The 15,834-nt window shown below is 41.3% G+C and overlaps 1 protein-coding gene across 2 annotated transcripts in view; it reads left to right on the top strand.

Moving 5' to 3' along the window:
• SULT6B1 (sulfotransferase family 6B member 1) overlaps positions 1-15,050 on the top strand; it is a 32,734-nt gene extending 17,684 nt beyond the window's left edge. For both annotated transcript variants that reach the window (XM_025354914.1, XM_025354913.1), the window contains 4 exons: positions 3,552-3,678; positions 8,528-8,622; positions 12,191-12,347; positions 14,926-15,050. In XM_025354914.1, coding sequence (XP_025210699.1) covers positions 3,552-3,678; positions 8,528-8,622; positions 12,191-12,347; positions 14,926-15,050 — 504 coding nt within the window. The remainder of the gene's footprint in view (positions 1-3,551; positions 3,679-8,527; positions 8,623-12,190; positions 12,348-14,925) is intronic.
• Positions 15,051-15,834: the final 784 nt, after the last annotated feature.

Below are 15,834 nucleotides of genomic sequence, written 5' to 3'. Positions count from 1 at the left end.
TTTTGAGACGGAGTCTCACTGTGTCTCCCAGGCTGGAGTGCAGTGGCGCGATCTCGGCTCACTGCAAGCTCCGCCCCCCGGGTTCACGCCATTCTCCCGCCTCAGCCTCCCAAGTAGCTGGGACTACAGGCGCCCGCTACCGCGCCCGGCTAGTTTTTTGTATTTTTAGTAGAGACGGGGTTTCACCATGTTAGCCAGGATAGTCTCGATCTCCTGACCTTGTGATCCACCCGCCTCGGCCTCCCAAAGTGCTGGGATTACAGGTTTGAGCCACCGCGCCCGGCCTTACAATTTGTTTAAAAAATTTTTTTTATTAATCAGTATTGATATATTTCTTGTAATTACTAGTTTTTACCTAACCCTTTCTGTTTCCTCTCACCTGGTCTCCCCTCCATTCCTTATTTCTTGGTGCCTTTTTTCTGTCTCAGAAGAAAATGATTTGAATTAGTTACAATGAAGATTTAAACTCCCTGCAGGGTGTGGTGACTCATGCTTCTAATCCCAGCACTTTGAGAGGCCAAGGTGGGCAAATCACTTGAAGTCAGTAGTTTGAGACCAGCCTGGCCAGCATGATGAAACCCCATCTCTACAAAAAAATATTAGGTTGGTGCAAAAGTAACTGAGGTTTTTGCATTACTTTTAATGGCAAAAACCCCAATTACTTTTGCACCAACCTAGTAAAAATAGCCAGGTGTGATAGCATGTGCCTGTAATCCCAGCTACTTGGGAGGCTGAGGTAGGAGAATCACTTGAATCCGAGAGATAGAGGTTGCAGTGAGCCAAAATCTCACCACTGCTCTCCAGCCTGGGTGGCAGAGTGAGACCTTGTCTGAAAAAAAAAAAAAAAAAAAAAAAATTAAACTCCCGCTGAACGCCAGCAAGAATGGGAGACTAGTGAGATAAGAGCAAAGAAAGGCAAAAGAGGAAAACTGTTAAGATAACTACAGTTTCAATGGTAAGAGACAGGAGGGGAAGCAAAATAAGAAAGGAAGAGTAGGCAAGCAAACCTTAGGGAAGTGGAGGTTTAGAATGAGCAGCTTTGTGGCCATGATACAAGAATCTTAGTAGCTTAAAATGGGAAAATATCTTAAAGGTCATCTGTGCTAATTCCCATCGAGTGTTTGAATTCCACTAAGCAGCTGGACCATGATTGAGCACCTCCAACGATAAAGATCTCCAGTATCCCCTAAGCCAGCTTTGAATAGCGCTGTTAAACAGTTTTTCCTTGTATTGCATATTTGTAAAGACTGAAATACCACTTTAACACATAATTTCCCCCGTTGAATGCAGTTAACACATTTTTCCTTAGAGTCTCTATAATAAACAGAGCTGAAGTAATTTATAAAGCGTTGGACTTGGGGCACGCAGGCTTTTGAACAGTTTCACATTTGTAAGAATACAAGGGCAAGAAAAGAGCAACAGGGACTGGATGCAGTGGCTCACGTCTGTAATCCCAGCACTTTGGGAGGCCGAGGCAGGAGGATCACTTGAGCCCAGGAGTTGAAGACCAGCCTGGGCAACCCCCGTCTCTACAAAAAATACAAAAATTAGCTGGGCATGGTGGTGCACCACTGTGGTCCCAGCTACTTGGGAGGCTGAGGTGGAGGATTGCTCGAGCCCAGGAGGCAGAGGTTGTAGTAAGCGAGATCACACTACTGCACTCCAGCCTGGGTGACAGAGTCAGACCCAGTCTCAAAAACAACAACAAAAAACAAGAGCAACAGCAGGGAGGTAAGACGTTGATGTGTGGAATTTGTTCATACTCCAGCCAATTAGCCCTCAAATTTAAATGTACGTCTTTGTAAACTTACGTTTTTGTAAACTTATGTCTTTGTAAACTTACAGATTGCTACCAGCTAGGCCAATTGAGTGGTAGTTAAAGCCTCAAATATAAAACCCTCAAATGACAAGAATCTACTATATTTGGACTGGCAGCAGGGATGAGTGTTAGATCTAAGCACAAGACAAGACCCAGACCCATTGATCTCTACTCAATTTTATCCTGTTAGTGTTAGTTAAATTCTTTAGGCAGACAAGGTATTTTGATATCCTGATTCCCTCCCACTGTCATGTTATTTACAAATATGGTAAATATAGCTTCTATATCTTCACCTAAATCATTAATTAAAATATTAACTATGACACAGCCAAGATAGTGGAAGGGCTTATTAAAAACCTCCCAGCAGGTTTACATTAGTTAATTAACTATTTATACCCAGTCAGTTTTGTTGTTGTTGTTGTTGTTGTTGTTGTTTTTCTGATGGAGTCTTGCTCTGTTGCCCAGGATGCAGTGCAATGGCACGATCTCGGCAACCTCCATCTCCTAGGTTCAATCAATTCTCCTGCCTCAGCCTCCTGAGTAGCTGGGACTACAGGTGCGCAACACCACGCCTGGCTAATTTTTGTATTTTTAGTAGAGGCAGGGTTTCTCCATGTTGGCCAGGCTGGTCTTGAACTCAACCTCAAGTGATCCACCTGCCTCAGCCTCACAAAGTGCCAGGATAACAGGCATGGGCCACCACGCCCAGCCCCCAGTGAGTTTCATGTGCCTAACTGCTCCTGCTGCTGGCTTACATTCTTACTTTTTTCGTAGGAGAAAGCATAAGCTACTCCACCTACTAATCTAAAACCATGTTGAAAAAATCCAGGTGTTAACTGACTTGTTGTTAAGAGGATCCATGTTGCCCCCTGTTGGTTACAGTTTCCTCCTTTATGTGGCCCCAAATCTTGTTTTTAGTCAATTCTAGACTTCTCCCAAATAAAAGTGAATATCACAAATCTGCACTTTGCAAAATCCACATCTTTCCCCATTCTGAAAGGGAAATGACTTCTGCCTGTTCTAGTTGTCTGGCCTCACATGTTTTCGGATTCCTCGGAATTCAGGAACATGCTGGATCATGTGTCCTCCAGTTTCCTCAGTTCTTGAAATGGAAGGCTTCAGGCCAGAAGGCTGAACTTGAAGCAGACGTGTAATCCTCTACCATCTTTTAGTTCTCTGGGGTTTCAGTTTGTTCTTTACAATGTTTATTTCACGCTACTCATCCAAAGGAACACTTTCCTCATCAGAGAAGACAGATACAGGAATTCAGACGTTCTGTGTCATCTACTCACCCATGAACATCATACACAGAGAGTGGGCTTTGCCATTCTTTAATCTTCTCTCACCAACTCTAAAACATTATTTTTGTTGTCCTTAACATTATTTGCAATTTTTATTTGGGGGTTTAAACTTTCAGGTCATACTTTTGTGATTATCCTAGTGAGCTTGGTCTTTTTTTTTCCTTTTTACATCTTCCATGCATCTTGTTGCCTAAATTCATTAGCAAGAATCCTCTGCTACAATATCAATCTTTTTCTTCTTCTTTCTTTCTCTCCTTTCCCCAGATTTCCCCATCAGCCACTTCCTGTTCCTCAGTTTCCTACTGTCATTCTTTCTCTCTCTATTAACACAATTATGTAATATACGAGTGGACACGATATTGCTCGCCCTGTCAATTTTCCAGATTTCAAAACATAGACCTAAATAAATTAACTCAGTTTTTGCTTCCTAGATATTGGTGATGTTTCGAAACCCTAAAGATACGGCAGTATCTTTTTTCCATTTCCACAACGATGTCCCCGATATTCCAAGCTATTGCTCTTGGGATGAATTCTTCAGACAGTTCATAAAAGGACAAGGTATGGCTGTTGGTAAAAGAATTCTTCTTACTTGAACAGATGACCACATAAATGTGAAAACCCAAATGTGTTTTAGGGTAAAGGAAGAAGATTTAGGTAGATCTGGGAACCAGAAAGTTACATTTAAATGAACTGTTATAGCACCATTAGTTCTGTGCATCCAACAATTAAATGCATTGCTGTTTTAAAAACTAATTTGGGGCTGGGCACGGTGGCTCATGCCTGTAATCTCAGCACTTTGGGAGGTCAAGGCAGGTGGATCACGAGGTCAGGAGATCAAGACCATCCTGGCTAACACAGTGAAACCCTGTCTCTACTAAAAGTACAAAAAATTAGCCGGGTGTGATGGCACACACCTGTAGTCCCAGCTACTCCGGAGGCTGAGGCAGGAAAATCGCTTGTACCCAGGAGACAGAGGTTGCAGTGAGCTGAGATGGCGCCACTGTACTCCAGCTTGGCAGAGCGAGACTCCATCTCAAAACAAAAAACAAAACAAAACAAAACAAAAAAAGCAAACTAATTTGGACAAGTCATATGTTGACTATGAGTACAGAGTGACCAAAAAGAGCTTTAACAGAGAGTGATGGAGAAAACCATTTGTAGTTAACTTCCTTGTCACTATATAACATTGATAAAAACAAAAAATTTTTTTAAAAACCATGACACATGGCACTGAGCTACTATACCTAAGACATTTGTTTGCTAGAAAGAAAATAAGTTTTTGTGAGAAATAAGTTTTTGTTAAACATGTTGATATTTTGTCTCTGGTTTATTGATAACTACAAGTGTCTACTAATGCTCCAGGTGCTAACGTAGGGGCTGTCTATGCATTATTTTATTTAAGATTTATAACAAACTATGAGTAAGGTGGTATTAGCTCCATTGTACAGATGAGGAAACTAATCAATATATAAATCAGACGGGTACAGTAGCTCACGTCCATAGTTCCAGCACTTTGGGAGGCCGAGGTGGGCGGATGACTTGAGGTTAGGAGTTTGAGATCAGTCTGGCCAACACGGCAAAACCCCATCTCTACTAAAAATACAAAAATTAGCCTGGTGTGGAGGTGCATGCCTGTAATCCCAGCTACTCAGGAGGCTGAGGCAGAAGAATTGCTTGAACCCAGGAGGCGGAGGTTGCAGTGAGCCGAGATTGATCAACTACACTCCAGCATGGGTGACAGAGCAAAACTTCAACACAAACAATAAAATAAAATAAAATAAAATAAAAAATAAAGAAATAAAAATACAAAATTAGCCAGGCGGGGTGGCTAATGCCTGTAATTTCAGCTACTTGGGAGGCTGATGCAGGAGAACCATTTGAATCCAGGAAGCAGAGGTTGCAGTGAGCAGATAAGGCACCATTGCACTCCAGCCTGGGCAACAAGAGTGAAACTCCATCTCAGAAAAAAAAGTTAAATCACTTGCCAATGCTTGTAAGTGGCAGTGACTCTATATCCATGAGTATAGTGGCCAGAGACCAGTAACTGATTCCTTTTATTAGTGGCTTCTTTGAGTCTCTACAGTGTAATAAACGGGATATTAAAGCCCAATGACCCTAGAGGAGAAGCTGTTGTCAGTTCACTCTAAGAGGACTACTTTTTAAAATTATTTTTGTTGTATATATTTAAGGTGTACAACAGGATGTTTCACCACACACATAATGAAATGATTAATACAATCAAGCAAATTAACATCTCCATCATGTCACACAATTACCTTTTTTGTGTTTAGTAAGAACACCTAAAATCTACTCTTTTAACAAATATTGTATGTTATAAAATCATTAACTATCATTAACTGCCATCCTCATGCTGTACATTAGATCTCAAGATACTCATAACTGAATAATTCATAACTACGTAACAAGTTTGTACCTTTTGACTTATGTCTTCCCATTTCCTGCCCTTCCCTACCCCTGTAACCACCATCCTACTCTCTATTATGTATCTGACTTTGTAAAGATTCCACATATAAGTGAAATCATGGTGTATTCTTCTTCTTCTCTTTTTTTCTTTTCTTTTCTTTTTTTTTATTTTGAGACAAGGTTTCACTCTGTCACCTAGGCTGCAGTGAAGCTGCGTGGCTTACTGCAGCCTTGACCTCCCGGGCTCACGTGATCCTCAGCCTCCTAAGTAACTGGGACCACAGGCACGCACCACCATGACCAGCTGATTTTTTTTTTTTTCTTTTTGAAGAGATGCAGCCTCACTATATTGCCCAGGCTCCATATTTTTCTTTTTGTATCTAGCTTATTTTGGTTAACATAATGTCCTCCCTCCATGTTGTTGCAAATGATGATGAGAAACTTGTCATTAGTGGGATAACCTATTTTAGGGAGTCTCTGTTTCCCTATCCATCCTTGGAAAGGTTTGTTTTTCTCACTTAATAGGAAGTCTGAAGGTAGGTGGCTGGTTCCTGGGATCACTGGCCTGCACCTCTGATATTCCCTTGGCCTCTGTCTCATACTTTTTGCAATAGACCCTGAAATTGGCTACTATCCTTCCAATCATCACCTTTAGGTCATGAAAAAGGAGGAAGGATAGCAGTAGCCAAGTGTGTTCCTTAGCTCCACACAGCAATAGTTTTGCCAGAAACCTTCCAGCAGACTCTTGCTTGTGTCTCACTGGGCGGAACCATTTCATGTGGCCACTTACAGCTCTGAGGAAGGCAGGAAATCAAGAAACAGAATTGTCGTGATCAGCTTAGACCCAAATAATCAGGGTTTGGTTAGCAACAAAAAACAGGATGTATTGGATGTTGGGTGGACAACTTACAGTATTTGTGACAGCAAATAAAACACATAGAAACTGCCTGGCTCAAAGCAAGGGCTTCATCATAACAATGATCGTGATAATAATTATATTATTAATAATAGTAATGATAATAATAGTAATGGCTATTGAGGCCGGGTGGGGTGGCTCACACCTGTAATCCCAGCACTTTGGGAGGCCGAGGCGGGTGGATCACCTGAGGTCAGGAGTTCGAGACAAGCCTGACCAATATGGTGAAACCCTGTCTCTACCAAAAATGCAAACGTTAGCCAGGCATGGTGGCGTGTGCCTGTAGTCCCAGCTACTCAGGAGACTGAGACGGGAGAATTGCTTGAACCCAGGAGGCAGAAATTGCAGTGAGCCAATATCGCATCACTGCACTCCAGCCTGGGTGACAGAGCAAGACTCCCTCACAAAAAAAAAAAAAAAAAAAAAAAAAAAAAAGCTAGTGTTATAGTGAAGCAGGCACTGTTTTTAGCATTTGACATGTGTTAATTCATTTAAACCTCATAACGCCCCATTTTACAGATGAGGAATCTAAGCTACAAGGAGTTTTAGGAGTTGCTCAAAGTTACACAGCTAGTAAACAGCACAGCTGATCCGTGTCTACATCCACACTGTCCAACGTGGTAGCCACTAACCATATGTGACAACTGAGCACTTGAAATGGGACTGGTGCTAAATAACTAAATTTTTCATTTTAAAAAATTTGAATTAATTCAAAATTTTTAATGGATATACAATTCAGTTACTGGAAAACTTTTTTTTTTTTTTTGGACATGGAGTCTCGCTCTATTGCTCAGGCTGGAGTGCAGTGGCACCATCTTGGCTCACTGCAACCTCTGCCTCCCAAGTTCAAGCAATTCTCCTGCCTCAGCCTCCCGAGTAGCTGGGATTACAAGTGCAGGCCTCCAAGCCCAGCTAATTTTTTGTATTTTAGTAGAGACAGGGTTTCATCATGTTGCCCAGGCTAGTCTCCAACTCCAGAGCTCAGGCAATCTACCTGCCTTGACCTCCCAAAGAGCTGGGATTACAGGCGTGACCCACCATGCGTGGCCTACTGGAAAACTTTTAAGTAAGTGTAATAAGTTGGTTTTGTGAATATACTTTTTAAACTGTAAGTTTTATTAAATCTAAACATACATCAAGTATTTTCAATAAAAATTTAGCATCCAAATTGAGATTCTCAGTATATGTCTCATACTCAATGGCTTTTGAAGATTTAGAATATTAAAAGAATGTAAAGCGGCCGGGCACGGTGGCTCACGCCTGTAATCCCAGCATTTTGGGAGGCCGAGATGGGCAGATCACGAGGTCAGGAGATCGAGACCATCCTGGTTAACACAGTGAAACCCCCGTCTCTACTAAAAAAATACAAAAAACTAGCCGGGCGAGGTGGCAGACACCTGTAGTCCCAGCTACTCGGGAGGCTGAGGCAGGAGAATAGCGTAAATCCAGGAGGCAGAACTTGCTGTGAGCGGAGATCCAGCCACTGCACTCCAGCCTGGGCGACACAGCAAGACTCCGTCTCAAAAAAAAAAAAAAAAAAGAATGTAATGCTTCACTCATAAATTTTTGTAGATTACATAATGGAATAATATTTTTGATAAATTGTGTTAAGTGGAGTAAAACATTAAAATTAATTTCATTTGTTTTTTTAAAATTACATATACGGCTAGCATTACATTTTTTTTGAACAATGACAGCCTAGAAAATGTCTTTTTCATCATTTCTTTCTGGCATTATCTCTGTCGGGTTTCATGTGTCATTCACTATTTCTGAATTTTTTTATCCACCTAGATATTCATGAATGTCTTGTAGTTTTTGTAAATCATTTTTGTAACTTGCTTAATTTTGTGTTATTTATGAAAAACGTTCCAAAAGGTAAGAAAATAAATAGAAATTTAGACAATGGGACTGATTTCTGTCACCTTTTGGTGGCAGGGATTTATAATAACATAAACGTATCTCGAGCATATACACATATGTATAGTTTATATTTTATAGCATAAATTAACTATCATTTTAACCTCTGTTATTCAACATTTCTTAAAGTCTTCCCCACTGTGTTTTTAGTTTCTTGGGGAAGCTATTTTGATTTTGCAATCAATTGGAACAAACATCTTGATGGCGACAATGTTAAGTTCATATTGTATGAAGACCTGAAAGAGGTGAGATTATTCTTTATATTTTAGAGCAAAATTTCTTGTAAGTTACAACATAGAGCACTTACTTATAATGTCCGATTGTATGAACAAATATGGTGTTCAATTTTTTAAAATATTCCAGATACATGGTACGGTGCTAGAAAAGAAAACTCAAACCATGCATACATGCTTAGGTCGTTCATTTAACAGAAATAAAATAATGCTTAGCAATTTATTACTAAAAGTAACTGCTTTATTTTCCCTTTATGATGGATAGCTCAAATTCGTAATGAAAAAAAAAAACAAAAAACAAATAGTTAGGTCTCAGTCGATTTAATTGAACATACATTTTATTGTGAACTAGTTTTTCCAGTCAAGTTATTTTTAAAAAATTGTTTATTGATGTAACAAGTATCTAGTAAGTGATTGCTCACCAATTAGGCCCTGGTGATACATCAATGAACAGACCAGACAAAGATCATTGCCCTGTAGTAACTTACATGCCAGTTGGAGAAGGTGGAAAGAAAGAATGATACATAATAAACACAATAATTTTTAAAATGTATATAGTATGTGAGAAAAAAAGAAACAGCATAGCTAGTGAAGAAAAATTAAAAATGCTGGGGTGCAAGGCATGGGGAAGGATTGGACACATTCCAGTGTAAAATATGGTGCTCAGGCTGGTGTGGTGGCTCATACCTACAATCCCACCACTTTGGGAGGCTGAGGCAGGGGGATCACTTCAGACCAGGAGTTCGAGACCACCCTGGGCACATTTCAAAAAATTACGCATGCACCTGTAGTACCAGCTACTCAGGAAGCTGGAGGATCACTTGAGCCTAGGAGGTGGAGGCTGCAGTGAGCCATGATTAGACTACCACACTCCAGCCTAGGTGACAGAGTGAGATCCTGTATCACAAAACAAAAAAAAAGGAACAGGAAGGTTAGGAGAGAACTTATTGAGGGGATGTGATTTGAGCAAAGATCTGAGGGAAGTGGGGGAGTGAGCCAAGTAGGTAATTGGGGAAGAGCATTTCTGGCAGAGGGAATCAACTGGAGCAAAAGCTGGGATAGTCCTGGTGAGATTAAGAGACAGCAGATGTGCCTGGGTCAGCAGGAATAAACCAGGGCTGAACAGCCAATGAGGACAGAGTCAAGGAGGTAGGATGGTATATGAGGGATAGAATGGCAAGCCACTGACTCTGGCTTTCACTTTGAGGAAAGTGGGAAGCCATTGTGGGATCTGAGCAGAGGAGTGATTGGAGCAGATGTGTTTTTAACAAGATCGTTCTGGCTAGGTGTGAGAATGAACTGGGGCAAAGCAAATGCTGGGAGGGCTGTAAAGAGGGCACTGCAATAGTCCAGGCAAAGGAAGATGGTGCCTCAGGCCAAGAAGGGGCCATGCGGGGGAGGAGAAGAGGTTGCATTCTGGATATATGTTGAAGGGAGGGCCAACAGTATTTGCTGCTGAATTGGATGGAGAGGAGAGTGGCAAGAGAAGGAGAGAAGTCAAGTAAGCCTCCAATTTTATTGGCCTGACCAATAATATTGAGGGCCGAGTTGCCATCAATTGAGTAGGAGATGGCAGCAGGTGAATGACTGTCGGGGAGAGCAGAGGTTTGGTTTTGGACACGTTAAATTTGAGACGTTTATTAGTCATCCTAATTGAGAGGTCAAGTAGGTAGTTGGGCGTACAAGCCTTGCAAGTACAGAGAGTTCTGGGCTGTAGATAAAGTTTGGGCATCGCTGACACATAGATGTGCTTTAAAGCTGCAGAAATATATACCTGGGTATATATAGAGAGAAGATGACCAAGAACTGAGTCTCGGAGCCCACCAATTTAAAGAGTTTGGGAAAAAAAGGAGGAATCAGCAAAGGAGACCAGGAAGAGGGAAGGGCTATGAGGTAGGAAGGAAAGCAGAGTCCTGTGGAGAAAGCATGTTAAAGAGAAGGGAGTATCAAGTGCTCCTTAACTTAATTGAGTTTCTAATACCAGTCTTCCGTTACATTCTTATACAAAGAAAATGTGGTTTAGGTCAGGCGTAGTGGCTCATGCCTGTAATCCCAACACTTTGAGAGGCCGAGGCGGATGGATCACCTGAGGTCGGGAGTTTGAGACAAGTCTGACCAACACAGTGAAACCCCGTTTCTACTGAAAATACAAAAATTAGCTGGGTTTGGTGGTGCACGCCTGTAATTCCCAACTACTCGGGAGGCTGAGGCAGGAGACTCACTTGAACCCAGGAGGTAGAGGTTTCAGTGAGCTGATATTGCACCATTGCACTCCAGCCTGGGCCACAGAGCAAGACTCCATCTCAAAAACAAAAAACAAAACAAAACAAAACAACAACAACAAAAATGTATGGTTTAGGCCAGGCACAATGGCTCACGCCTGTAATCCCAGCACTTTGGGAGGCCAAGCTGGGTGAATCACCTGACGTCAGGAGTTCGAGACCAGCCTGGCCAACATGGTGAAACTGTTTCTAGTAAAAATACAAAAATTATCCTGATGTGGTGGCACGCACCTGTAATTCCAGCTACTCAGGAGGCTGAGGCAGGAGAATTGCTGGACCCCTGGAGGTGGAGGTTGCAGTGAGCCAAGATCGTGCCACTGTGCTCCACCCTGGGCAACAAGAGAGAAACTCCGTCTCAAAAAAAAAAAAAACAAAAGTGTACTTTAATCTACCCTTTCTGTTTATAGGATGCATGTATATAATATGAAAGAACATATTAATGCTAGTTTAGAATAATGTTTCTGAAACTTGTGCACCATAGAATACAAGTGTTGCCTCAGCTGTTAAAAATTATTTCTTGAGGTTTGGGAGGAGGTTATTTAAATAGATTTAGGAAGTGCTGTGTTCTATAGCCTGCTCTCTTGGAGATTCACATTGTGCACTGGTCTATTAAAGACTCTGATAGCAGCCTGGGCAACATGGCGAAACCCTGTCTCTACAAAAATACAAGAATTAGCCAGACGTGGTCGCACACACCTGTTCTCCCAGCTATTCAGAAGGCTGAGGTGTGAGGATTGCTGGAGCCCGGGAAGTTGAGGCTGCAGTGAGCCGTGATGGTGCCCTTGCACTGCTCTAGCCTGGACAGCAGAGCAAGACTCTTTCTAAAAAAAAAATTTATTCAAGTTTTTATGATTCTAAAAATTAGACTTTCTTAATGGAATTAAACATTAACTATAAATAGAATTCAGAAAAAAAGAGAATTCAAATGAGCACACACGAATACATTAATTTCCTCAGCTGGTCTAGGTTGGTGTTTTTTAATGCAATGATATCATCCTAGATGAAATTATAACCTGTGAATTAATGTTACTGTCATTATTTACATGGTAAAATCTATTATCTAGTAAGTTCAACAAGAGTCATAAGTTGAAACTACAAAGTATAATCAATACAGAATATCTTATAGAGATATCTCAATATTGATATAAGAGATGAAAGTACTCTAAGTTTAAAGTGGGGGTATAAGATGAACTAGGGAGTTAGGCTTAATAACTCCAATGACTAAAAAGTCTGTCTTAGCACAGAGAACAATTCCCATAGGAAGAAGTTTATCTTTAAGAAATTTTTTTTTTTTACAGAATCTGGCTGCTGGAATAAAACAGATTGCTGACTTCTTGGGATTCTTTCTAACTGGGGAGCAAATTCAAACTATCTCAGTCCAGAGCACCTTCCAAGCAATGCGTGCAAAGTCTCAGGACATACACGGTGCTGTCGGCCCATTCCTTTTCCGCAAAGGTAAAGTTGCACTGGTTTCTGAGATTGTATCAGTTAGGGACTGACTATGCACACAATAGGTAATCCATATAACTTTATCTTAAGTAGGATAGGGTTTTATTTTTCTCTGCCCCAATAAGAGGTCTGGGCACAGGCTCTCCAGAGCTGTAACTGGCAGCCCTATACCATCTTTTTTTGTTTATTTCTTTGTTTTGAGATGGAGTCTCGCTCTGTCGCCCAGGCTGGAGTGCAGTGGCTCGATCTTGGCTAACTGCAACCTCTGCCTCCCGGGTTCAAGTGATTCTCCTACCTCAGCCTCCCGAGTAGCTGGGACTAACAGGCGCCCGCCACCGCACCCAGTTAATTTTTTTGTATTTTTAGTAAAGACAGGATTTTACTGTGTTGGCCAGGATGGTCTTGATCTCCTGACCTTGTGATCCGCCCACCTTGGCCTCCCAAAGTGCTGGGATTACAGGCATGAGCCACCGTGCCTGGCTGCCCTATATCGTCTTTTACAGTCCTTTCTGTGGTTGAGAGTCCTTTCTGATGATGACCTTCTGAAAACAAGATAGCAGCTGAAGTTCAAGTATTATGTTCAAATTCAGATAGGAGAAAGCGAGTGGGCAAGGGGCAGAATCGTATTAGTTGAGCGAGCCCCCTTTAAATAACTTTTCTGGAAGCCCCATCAGTGACTTTTTTTTTTGAGACAGAATCTTGCTGTGTTGCCCAGGCTGGAATGCAGTGGCACAATCTCGGCTCACTACAACGTCTGCCTCCTGGGTTCACGAGATTCTTGTGTGCACTGTCATGCCTGGCTAATTTTTTTGTATTTTTAGTAGAGACGGGGTTTTGCCATATTGGCCAGGCTGGTCTCAAACTCCTCTCCCAAAGTGCTGGATTGCAGGTGTGAGCCAGCGCACCTGGCCAATGACTCCTTTCTTTCTCTCTCTCTTTTTCTTTTTTTTCCGAGACAGAATCTTGCTCTGTCACCCAGGCTGAAGTGCAGTAGCGTGACCTCAGCTCATGGCAACCTCAGCTCATGGCAACCTCCGCCTCCTGGGTTCAAGTGATTCTCCTGCCTCAGCCCCTGAGTAGCTGGGATTATAGCCACCCATTACTATGCCCAGATAATAATTGTATTTTTAGTAGAGATGGCGTTTCACCATGTTGGCCAGGCTGGTCTCGAACTCCTGACCTCAGGTGATCCACCCATCTCGGCCTCGCAATGTGCTGGGATTACAGGTGTGAGCCACCATGCCTGGCCAATAACTTCTTACATTTCATTGGCCACTTTCCTTGCAGTGGTGGCTGGGAAATGTGACTTTTTAAAGCCAGGCGTATTACTACACAGTTAAAATCAGGGTTTTGTCAATAAGGAAGAGGAAGAAAATGACTATGGGAGAGACAATTAGCTCTCTCTGACATGGATGATATTTACTATATTTCATTAAAGTATTCTAAGTTCTTGTGGAAATGTGTGATAATATAGCTTAAGGATTGCCAGTGTTATTTTTCATTGAGTATATAATGAAATAATGAGATGTAGAGGTAGCACATATACCAGCAAGGACAACAACAGCTAACAGCAGGCATCTATCATATATTAAACATTTTGTTGGGCTTAAATTTTATTGTAAAAAACACTGAAGTTCTGAGGCCGGGCACAGTGGCTCATGCCTGTAATCCCAGCACTTTGGGAGGCCGAGGTGAGTGGATCATGAGGTCAGGAGTTCAAGACCAGCCTGGCCAACATAGTGAAATATGGAACTTACAACTTCAACCTAAATGATCAAAAGATCATTAAGAAAAAAGTAACTTTCTTTACTGGTAACAGCCAGTAAGAACAAACATCCCAAACTCAGGCAAAATAATACATTTTTGCAAAATTATCAGTATCTGAGGTCTTAACGAAAACGTGCTATAAAATGTTAACTTTCAAAGGGTATTTAAAGTCTTTAAGAGACTTTAGAAAGAAAAATATCATTTCTCAAAAAGTGGAATTTCAAGTTCTAGGTGTTTGGAGAGGAGTAAGGTTAAGGGGTCATTGAGGCTGATGGGCTCCCCCTAGTGATGTAAAGAAAACATGTCACCTCCCACACCACAGATGGTGGAGTCCCAGTGGATATTGTTAATTTTACAACAGAAATCACATTAGGTTTTAAAAGTGTAAAACTTTTGACTGGGCACAGTAGCTCACGCCTGTAATGCCAGCACTTTGGGAGGCCGAGGCGGGCGGATCACCTGAGGCCAGGAGTTCGAGACAAGCCTGGCCAACATAGCAAAACCCCATCTCTACTAAAAATACAAAATTAGCCGGGTGTGGTGGCAGGCGCCTGTAATCTCAGCTACTCAGTAGGCTAAGGCAGGGAGAATTGCTTGAGCCCAGAAGGCAGAGGTTGCAGTGAGCCGAGATCGCACCAGGGCGCTCCAGCCTGGGCAACAGAGCGAGACACCATCTGAAAAAACTAAACAAAGAGTGTAAAACTTTTTCCATGTGTCCATTTTAACATATCAGAGTGAAATATTGCACTGAAAATGGTAAAATCCTGAAGAAATATTCTAACAGATATCTGGGTCTACTGTTTTTTGTGTGTTGTAGGTGAAGTTGGTGATTGGAAAAACTTGTTCAGTGAAACTCAGAACCAGGAAATGGATGAAAAATTCAAAGAGTGCTTAGCAGGCACCTCCCTTGGAGCAAAGTTGAAGTATGAGTCATATTGCTAGGGTTGATTCCAGTCAATTCAGCAGGCCTAGATTTATTTTCCTTAATAATAATTAAGTTTAAATAATTAAATGATAATCAAATAATGATAATTAAACAATATTGAAATCTAAATAATACAAAACAAAATAATAATACAATTTAATAATAATGATAACATTGGAAATTTTTTAGCACAAATAAAAGTTTGTTAACTTTTTCAAGAAAGGGTATTTTAGCTGTCTCAAAGGGACTCTATTATTAATACATTGCACTGGAGTTTTAACTTATTTTGTGCTCCAGGTTCACATAAGAGGGTAAACAGATACTATCAGATACACACCTAGAGCTGTGTTTGGCCATAGATGATACAGGCCTCCAAATGATGCACATTTTTCTGTACTTTCGTCATAATATAACTCCTTTCTTACTATGGATCAAAGCACTTGGGGTGGCTATCTCAGACTTAATGTTGAAGGAGAGTTAATTCCAACTCTGCAATAAATTCCATTCTAATTTGGTTCAAGAAAAATGCATTGCTCATCTGCTCCATGTATGCCATTGCAGTAGGCCTTAGGAAGGCCCCTTCTCAAGGGACCTTATATTTCTACTTAATATGATCTTTAAGTCAGAGCTGAACGTGTTATTTTACCATAAAGACTTTTTCTTTTTCTTCTCTTTTTTTTTTTTTTTTTGAGACAAAGTCTCACTCTGTCACCCAGGATGGGGTGCAGTGGCACAATCTCAGCTCACTGCAACCTCCACCTCTCAGGTTCAAACAATTATCCTGCCTCAACCTCCTGAGTA

Source organism: Theropithecus gelada, chromosome 13 (assembly GCF_003255815.1).
Source record: "Theropithecus gelada isolate Dixy chromosome 13, Tgel_1.0, whole genome shotgun sequence".
NCBI classification, from domain to species: domain Eukaryota; kingdom Metazoa; phylum Chordata; class Mammalia; order Primates; family Cercopithecidae; genus Theropithecus; species Theropithecus gelada.
The sequence above is the reverse complement of the archived record's forward strand: the minus strand, read 5'-3'. Positions and strand labels throughout refer to the sequence as shown.